Source organism: Eubalaena glacialis, chromosome 15, assembly GCF_028564815.1.
Source record: "Eubalaena glacialis isolate mEubGla1 chromosome 15, mEubGla1.1.hap2.+ XY, whole genome shotgun sequence".
Taxonomy (NCBI): domain Eukaryota; kingdom Metazoa; phylum Chordata; class Mammalia; order Artiodactyla; family Balaenidae; genus Eubalaena; species Eubalaena glacialis.
The window spans coordinates 65,157,585-65,167,062 of record NC_083730.1 but is presented as its reverse complement, the minus strand read 5'-3'; the positions used below and the strand labels follow the sequence as shown (position 1 = coordinate 65,167,062).

The following is a 9,478-nucleotide window of genomic DNA, read 5'->3' as shown; positions in this document are numbered from 1 at the left end:
AAGGCAGGCCACTGATATCAGATGTCACCCCGGGGGACGGCAGAAGATGCGGAACCTGATTAAATATCAAGTGATCAGGGACTTCCCTGGTGGTCCAGGGGTTAAGACTCCGTGCTTCCACTGCAGGGGGTGCAGGTTCGATTCCTGGTCCAGGGAAGTTCTGCATGCCGTGAGGTGTGGCCAAAAAAAAGAAAAAAGAAAAAAAAAAAATTAAGAGTAACCAGATACTGAGAATGGGGGATTCTGGTTAACTGACTTACCAGGATTCTTGCTAAAATTCGACAATGCAGAGAGAAACAGGGCAGCCCAAAAGTTGAGACCTAGCTGAAAAAGAGCTCAGAGGATCCTGAGTAGAGTTTGGTCAAGGAGAGAATCTTTGTCATTTCATTTAATTTTAATTAAAATTTAAATTTCAGTGTTGGACAGCACACTACCGTTTTTCTAACCCTTCATATTTCTTACTGAAGATAAGGTGTCCTAAGCACATGAGTTTCCCTGTGTGAAGCGAGATGACTTCCATAATCAGCACGTTTGTTTGGTAACAGACGATTTGCTCTTTTTACAGGCAACACTAACTTTTAAGTTGTGTAACATTTACTTAACAAGCTGTAGTCTCCAACCTCCAGGAGAGGTTGCTTCTCCTTTTGCTGCAGCGGTCTATTTGGCACAAAACCCGCGGGCTCCCAGGAGCGGGCATCAGTCCTGGTTTACATTTTCCGAGAGGAGAAAGTGGGGCACAGGCGGCTAAACTGACCTAGAGGACGTTCAAAATAAAAATCAAACCTCGAGGAACTCAACCGGCTGCTCTCCCCGGAGCCCTGCCTCTGGCGCCGCCAAGCCCCGCCCCCTCCACCTGGGCACCGCCTGGACCACGCCTCCCCCGCCGCCCCGCCCCGCGCGGCACAGCCGGCGCGCTGACGTCACGAACCAGGTACTTTCCCTGCGGCCAGGGCGGCGTGGGGGCGTGGCGGGTGTGGAGCACGCATGCGCGGCAGCGGCTGCGCGCTGCCCGGATCGTGCGGGGCCCGAGCCTCTCCGCCGGCGCAGGCTCCCTCGCGCCAGCTCGCGGCCGCCGCCATGTCGGCCGCTATCGAGCGGGAGTTTGATGAGTTGGACGCTCAGAATCGCTGGCAGCAGCTGTACCTGGTGAGTGGCGGGCTCGCGCAGCCGCCGCCGCCCCCTCCGAGGACCTGGCTTCCGCACGCCGGCACCCACCGGCACTCGCCGCCTCCGCCGCCTCCCGCTGGGGCGGAAGTGGCGGCGCGCGGGCCACCTCAGGGCGCGCGTGCGCCGCCCGGGCCTCGGCGCTCGGGCGCTCGGGGTTGGGGCGGCCGCATGCGCGCAGGCGCAGTGGGCTCCGGGGGGCGGTGCCGGGGGGCGGGCGTGGGCGTGGACGCGACGGTACAGGGGGCGGCCAGGGGGTCATGGGGTCAGGGGGTCTGGGGGCCGGGGTGGGTCGCCGAGCCGTGGTGGTGCGGCCGGACACCGGCGGCCCGAGCGTCCCCGGCCCGCCGTCGCCCCCTCATAGCTTTCTGGAAGGAGCTCGGTGAGTCAGGGTAGGCGTCGAGGGGTCGTCCGCGCCCCGGGGCCCGGCCTGAGGGGCTCGGGTCCCCGGGCGTCGTGAGGCAGCTCCCCGAACGCGGGCGCCCGGCGTGATTTCTGGTCGCCTCGTGGATACGCGCCCTGGGACGGTCTCCTGGGTCAACCACGGAGCCTTTCGATCGAGCAGAACTTCATTTTGTCTCTTTTAAAGTGACCTAGTTGTCTGCTTTCTACTGCTAATTATTGCATGTTATTTCCAGGATTGCAGTAAGTGGTTGTGAGCTAAATGCTGCTCCCGCTGTTCAGGTCGCTCTGTGTACAGTAAAACGACAAAAAAAGGGCTTTCCTGTAAATCTAGATGTTCCCGGGCTTTTCCCCTTCCCGTTTAATTAGATGACAGTTCCTCTTGTCATTATGTTCGTAATGTAACGTTTTCTTCTTGAGCACATTAGCAGGACGTGTAATAAATACCCTGATTCACGTGGGTCAGAGTGTGTTAGAATAGGGTACTAACTTCAGAGAATGCTGGTAAGGACTTAACCAATTATAGAAAGTTTTAAATGCAAATTCTCGTAGGAAGCTCCATGTGAGAGCCTGCCAGCTGTGTCTTCTCCAGTTACATTTGTTTTAGGAGAGCCTGCTGTCCCCAGGTTGCGAGTGGTTTATCAAAATACAGGTTTGAGACGAGACGGTGCATGCTACAGCTTAGTTCAGCTTGACATTTTGATTAAGTAGTTTGACTTCTTTTGTTATCATTAATATCCATGAATATTCAGTGAAAAGTGTAGTCCATCTCACCAGAAAAATGCATTTATATCCACTGAAAATTGCATTCAGTTTCATAGAGTTCAGGAAATCCTTCCATGGGCTTCTGCCTAGGAATCCTTTAGTGGGTTGGTCAAAGCTCTTATTATTTTTTTTTTCCTAGTGGAAGAACAAGAACATTTGTTTGGTCAGTACAAATCATGCAATATACACTGGTGTTTTGTTAAAGTTGGTCACAAACCAGGAAAAAATGGAAAGCAAGTCCAGAAAGAGTTTTGACTCTGAGTGTTTTCCTTTGACTCTAAACATCCACTCAGCCATTGTACAGATTGCGCTGTGCACCCTGCCCTGAGCCTTGGGGATTCAGCAGAGAGCCACTGACCAGGTTCCTGTTCCTGAGGCGCTCACCTTCTGGGACTTGGTCTCTTGAAGGCCTCATCACAATTCCATATTTTCATTTACTCACTTGTAACACCTTATCATGTGCCAATGTTAGACGGAGTCCCTGCTCTCCAGGATCCAGCCGAGTGGGGAGTGGTAACTAGGGAAGCAGATGAAAACATGAGAGTAAGAACCGCAGAAGCTCGTGTTAAGCACAGGGTGCTGTGCATCCCCCACAGGATGCATCTGGGAGTCCTGGCGCAGCTTCCTGGAGGAGGTAGGGCCTTGCCTGAGTCTTGAAGGACAAGTCGGCCAGGGGAGGAGAATGAGGGAGGGAGAGAATTAGTGTTCAGAGGAGGAAGAAATGTGTGCAGAGACACAGAGCATAGAAGGCCAAGAGAACTGCCGACGGCTGAGCCTGGTGCAGAGTGCGGTGTGACGTTGAGGTGCCAGGGGGACAAGGCCAGACAGTGAGACGGAGCCCGTGGGCCCTTGTAGATCAGTCTGAGGACTGTGAGCTAGTTGATAGGACCCACTGTGGAATTTGATGCTTGGAAGTACCACAATCATATTCTCTTTACTTTTTAGCAAGACCATTCTAGCTGTGGGTTGGGTGTGGCTAACTGTGGGCAGCTGGTACAGGGAGGGGGGTCTTTGGGAGTCAACCTGAGGAGAGATGTTGAGCTCTTGAACTCAGGCAGTGGCAGGAAGAATGAAGGGGAGATGCAGACTTGAAATGCTAAGGGGATAGATTTGTTTGGTTTTGAAACTGTTCAATTTGCTTCCTGTAAGACATCAAAATGGGAATAGTTTAATATATAAATTTGGAGTTCAGGAGAGGTCTGAGCTGTAAATGATTTTGGACATCATGAGCATGCAGATGGTATTTGAGGTCCCAGATGCAGGTGAGATCACTTAGGGAAAACAGAGGGTTTGGAAATGCTGAAAGCCAAGGACAGAATCTTGACAGATAACAATGTTTAAGGGCATAGGTAGAGAAAAAGGAGCTTGCAAAAAGAAAGGCTAGAGAGGAATAGCCATAGAAGTGGGGGGGAAATTGGTGGTGGGTGTGGAGGGAGCTGATGCTCAGCAGGCACGTGCTGCAGGGGCACCAACAAGGTCGAAACCGAAAGTGCCCGTTAAATTAATCTCTAGAAGATCAACAGATTCCTTGAAAAGAGCAAGTTGAGTGGAATACAGAAGTCAGATGTGGGATGGAGCGGGGAATGGTGGCTGAAACGAAGCATGAGTATGTGACTTCCCTACTTTAAACCTTCAGTGGTTTCCCATTGCTCACCATGTAGACTTCAAACTCCTGCCACGGCTCACAAGACCACAGGTCCTGCCTCCCCATATGACTTTCTTCCCTCTTTGGCATTGGGTTCTTCTGCTCCTTGAAATGTGCTGTCTGTCCTTCCCTTAAGGCCTTTGTAGATTTAGTTCTCTTTGCCTGAGCACAACTTTTCTTTCCCTTTTTCTTTCCCCCTTTGCTTAACTACCTCCTCATTCCTGGAGTCTCACTTCCTCAGGATGAGGCGGTGGGAGGAGCTTCCCGGCCCTCTCTTGCAGGGTGGGATCCCCTGGTACGTACCCATAATGTCCCATGGCCTCCCCTTTGAAGGCAGGGCATTGGATGTGATACAGCAGCACAGGACTTTGGGACCACAGTTTCTGTTAAGCAAACCACTATCGTTTGAGTAGGAAAAAGTGTTACAGTGGGCTTTCTTCTTTGTAGATCACAGCAGTGGGTATATTGATGATAACGTTTGAGAAGAGGTATGCTTTTTTTGGCGATACTAATTTGACTAGGAAAAGAAAGGATTTGCTCCTGAGCAAAAAAGCTAAATATAACTAAGAGCTAGACTTGCTTAGTGGTGTGAGGACTTTTGCTTTATACCTTATTATTCAGTCTTGTAGGAAAAGTGAATGTATTATTTTGAGACTGATACTCTGGCCCCTTACCCTTTTTTAAAAATTTTTCTTATTTATTTGTTTTTATTTTTGGCCGCATTGGGTCTTTGTTGCTGTGCGCGGGCTTTCTCTAGTTGCGGTGAGCGGGGGCTACTCTTCGTTGCGATGTGCAGGCTTCTCATTGTCGTGGCTTCTCTTGTTGCGGAGCACGGGCTCCAGGCACGTGGGCTTCAGTAGTTGTGGCACATGGGCTCAGTAGTTGTGGCTCGCGGGCTCTAGAGCTCAGGCTCAGCAGTTGTGGCACACGGGCTTAGTTGCTCCGTGGCATGTGGGATCTTCTCGGGCCAGGGCTCAAACCCCTGTCCCTTGCATTGGCAGGCAGATTTTTAACCACTGCGCCACCAGGGAAGCCCTGGCCCCTTACTCTTTTTACCCCCTTTGAACAGTTGCTTTTATAACGTAACTTTTGAAATGGGAGGTTTCTGGGAATGAATGACTGGGTTGGAGCTGACTCTTAGTTTATCTTTTCTTGGCCTCATTAGCCTTCCTGTAGGCTGTGCCAATGCCTTGTGCACATTCAGGCACCTAGTGGGCACTTGATATGTGTTTGCTGAACATGACTTCCTACCACAGATGGGTGACTTGATGTGTTCACATAATTGGGGAGGGGGGAAGCCTAAAGAGATTGGAGGTTGAAGAAAGAGAAGGGAAGATTATTGGAGCCAGAAACCTCAGGAAGCAGGAGCTGATGGGATCAGGAGCACACGGCAGAAGACTTGCCTTGAACGGGCATGGTTGGCAGAAGTGAGATTGCTGGAAAAGTCTAATTTGTCTGAGCGACAGACTAATAACATTAATGTAGTCTGAGGTTAATTCTGGCTTTTTGAGAAATGTTCATGATTGCTTTTTGCTTTTCCTTTGTCACTGATGATTGCTGTCTGAATCAGGCTGGGGCATTAGAAGGGCAGAGGAAAGGAATGGAGTACTGTGAGCCTTTCGGGGAAGAGAGTGAAACTGTAGGGAAATGGCAAAAGCTAAGTCATGAAATAATGTTTCTAGTAAGTGGTAGCTCAGAAGGAATTTGGTTGATTAATCAGACTTCGTGGAACTCTTAACTGACTGGTCATTTTTCTTTATTAGAAATTCGTAGTTCAAATATTGTCAGAGTAAGAGCAGTTTTTACCATTTGTGATTCAACTAATTTTTAGAAGTTAAATATCAGATGAACTCTATTCTTCTAGTACTTACAGTGAGCAGCCAGTGTGGAGGATAAATCAAAGCTATCTTATTGTAAAACACTTCCCTTGTAGTGTCTGTTGCACGTTCTCCTTCCAGCCTTTAATTTAAGTTCTCAGTGCTTGCCATATTAAACTCCTTGAATGTCCTTGAGAATCACCTGCTTTCTCACACCTTGGAGTCTTTGCACATGTTGGACACACTCTGTGCCTACCTTATTTTCTGGGAAGTGTCTCCAAGACTAGACTTTAGTTATATGCTCCTTCTCTGATTCCTGAATCCTCAATATTCTTTTATTAGAGTATGAGTCACATTGTTTTATTTTTATTTTTTTAATAAATTCATTTATTTATTTATTTTTGACTACGTTGGGTCTTCGTTGCTGCGTGCGGGCTTTCTCTAGTTGTGGCGAGCGGGGGCTACTCTTCATTGCGGTGTGTGGGCTTCTCATTGCAGTGGCTTCTCTTGATGCAGAGCACGGGCTCTAGGTACGTGGGCTTCAGTAGTTGTGGCATGCTGGCTTAGTAGTTGTGGCTCGCAGGCTCTAGAGTGCAGGTTCAGTAGTTGGGGCGCACAGGCTTAAGTTGCTCCGCAGCATGTGGGATCTTCCTGGACCAGGGCTCGAACCCATGTCCCCTGCATTGGCAGGCGGATTCTTAACCACTGCACCACCAGGGAAGTCCAACTTTGGTCAGATTCTTAAGTGGAGCTCTGTGATTCCTCAGAAGGTAAGAACCACTGCTTTAAGGAAAAGCAACTGGGGGAATGATTCTCCAGTGAAGAATATAGAACTAGAAATAATACTGTTTTGCCTTTGACGGGTTCTGTAGGTTACTGATACCTATAATCATGGAAATCCAGATAGCTACGTTGTCCCCTACTCTTTCTAGCTTGCCTCTTGTTCAGTTTTTTGATTTTAACCAGAATCTCCAATAGCCCTTTTTGGCTTCTCCCAGATCATTAGTATCCACAAGAATTCCCTGTTCCCAGTTGGAGAATTATCACAGCTCTTGCAGGCTCCTGCGGTTCGGACACCCTGTCTGATTGCTTTGTTTTCTTACTCTGTTCACTCTTCCAAAGAGTAAACCAGAGATATGGACAGATAAGATCTAGGAGAGCAGAATTAAAATTAACATAAGTGTGCTCTTCACTTTCTCAGATAAGCATTCATATGATTTGTTTCCCCTGGAAATTCGTATCTAGATTCTCCATGCTCTGTTCCCTGTCGGTGGTGCCATTAAAATGATTTCTTATTGGTAAACTGTTCAGGGCAGAGAATATTTAAACCAACTAGTAATTTAGAACTTTGGATAATACCCTTCGTTACTTTGGATGATAGTGACTAACCGTATACTAAGTCAATTTAGCATATAAACTTAAAACATAGCAGCTGATAACTAAGGAACAGATACAGTTCAGCAGGCTAAGTGTTAAAGCGTATAAGTTCTGACTCTGCTGTTCTGAGCGGAATAGTAAACTTTTCTGTTACATTCTTAGTTGGAATGCTGTTGTACCTTGCTGGGCTGTTGTCTGAAGTGAGTGTAGTGCTATTTTAAATGTATTTAATGTAGTGCTAATTTAATGTTCTATTTATGGTACAGTAGTAATGTTTCAGGAAGCTGTTTTGACTTAACAGTGAAATCCTTGCTTTTAAAGATCGTGGACACCTTTAGACACCTTTAAGATGAAACCTGTGAACAAGAGACATGACCACATACATACAATTCCCGCACATTTGGCATGTGATTTCAAGGGTATCATAGACCCCTAAGGACTGTTGAGGTTGATGACCTCCAGGAAACTTGTATCTGTGGATTTCTGGTATCTTTTTCAGTTTGGGAGGTTTGTTTGTTTTTATGTGCTCCTATTCCTTTCGCAACCCAGGACTCTGATTTAATATGTTCTTTGTTCTATCACCTAGTTCATTTGGATCATGTCATTGATCATTGATAGCTTTGTGTTAAACTGCCTTCATTCCTCTAAAGAAAATCTCATACTGAATTATTTTGTTTCTTCTTTCACTGTATTCAAACAACCTTATAGTCTGAAAGCTATCATTTCCTCTGACAGGTTACTTAGTAGTGCTTCCAGGAATTCTTGAGGTGGCCTCGGGTAAGGTTCCCAGGGGTGGCCCACTCCTCCTAGTCAAGGCTGGGACCTTAGACCATCCAGGTGGTCCTCCACGACAGCGGGAACTGATTTATGCCTCAACCAGTGAAAACATAGGTTCACATTTCAAATCTTAAGTTTTTATTTTTTAAAATCTCTATTACTGTAACATTGTCAGGGTGAGATAGTTATAACACTTTATTATGATATAATATTAAGTAATACTTTAGTGTTTGGTACATAGCTTTGTTCTATATAGTACACTGAAAACGTTATATCCTTGTTGTACTTTAGAATATTCTACCTTGAGCTGTTGTGATGGAACAGCAAATAAGAATTTAGGAAACTGGAAAAGATATTAATTTTATAAGAAAAAAGTAGGACTTTAAGGTAATCCCAAATTGATAGTTTCTACTTACGGGAGAAATACTGAAATTTCTTTCTTTATACTTAAGGTCCCTAAGTGAATCCTGAATTATATGATGGTTAAGTGTTTACTTTGTTTTATTAGTCAAATATTTTTGCTTATACTCTGTATAAAGATCCTGTGGATGGACACAGTGAAGTGGGAAGCTAAATATGTTGCATGTGTCCGGGTGTTCAGTTGGTTATGGTTCTTCGTATTATGCCCGTCGCTGGTTGGGGAGATAAGGTTCCTGGTGGAGTAAGTTCTGCTATGTATCACACTTCTTTTTGAGAGGCCCTCCTCTTTGAGGAAAAGACTTTAATAAGAATAAAATAGCTTATCTTGACTGAACTCCTACTTTGTATCAGGCAAATGCTATGTAACTCATTTGTAGGTGGCTACAAATGAGAAAACAGAGATTCAACTTTTCCAAATTTATAGTGCAGTTAAGTAGTAGATCCAGATAGGAATCCAGGACTGAATTTTAGAGCTTGTGGTTTTTGTTTTTTTAAAAAATTAATTAATTAATTAATTTAGTTTTGGCTGCATTGGGTCTTCCTTGCTGTGTGCAGGCTTTTTCTAGTTGCAGCAAGCGGGGGCCACTCTTCGTTGCAGTGCGTGGGCTTCTCATTGCGGTGGCTTCTCTTGTTGCAGAGCACGGGCTCTAGGTGTGTGGGCTTCAGTAGTTGTGGCATGTGGGCTCAGTAGTTGTGGCTCACGGGCTCTAGAGCGCAGGCTCAATAGTTGTGGTGCACGGGCTTAGTTGCTCCACGGCATGTACGATCTTCCCAGACCAGGGCTCGAACCCTTGTCCCCAGCATTGGCAGGCGGATTCTTAACCACTGCACCACCAGGGAAGTCCCAGAGCTTGTGGTTTAATACATAAATAAGTAAATAATTTGGTTAGGATTACATGAACATGGCAAAAATGAGAACAGTACAGAAGGGTGTGTAGTGGAAAAGTAAGTCACTGCCCCCATGCTCCCTCATTCCTTCCCTGTAGGTGATCACTCTCCTCTCTCCCTTCTCACTCCCTCTCTTTCTATCCAACCCCTGTGAAACAAACAGCATACTGTTTTGCACCTTGCTTTTTTCACTTATATTTTGAAAATCCTTCCTTTTAGATCT

At 46.6% G+C, this 9,478-nt stretch overlaps 1 protein-coding gene across 3 annotated transcripts in view; it reads left to right on the top strand.

The window, feature by feature from the left end:
* Nucleotides 1–980: 980 nt before the first annotated feature.
* PTPN2 (protein tyrosine phosphatase non-receptor type 2) overlaps nucleotides 981–9,478 on the top strand; it is a 74,531-nt gene continuing 66,033 nt past the window's right edge. For all 3 annotated transcript variants that reach the window (XM_061168895.1, XM_061168894.1, XM_061168893.1), the window contains exon 1: nucleotides 981–1,146. In XM_061168895.1, coding sequence (XP_061024878.1) covers nucleotides 985–1,146 — 162 coding nt within the window. In that variant the 5' untranslated portion in view covers nucleotides 981–984. The remainder of the gene's footprint in view (nucleotides 1,147–9,478) is intronic.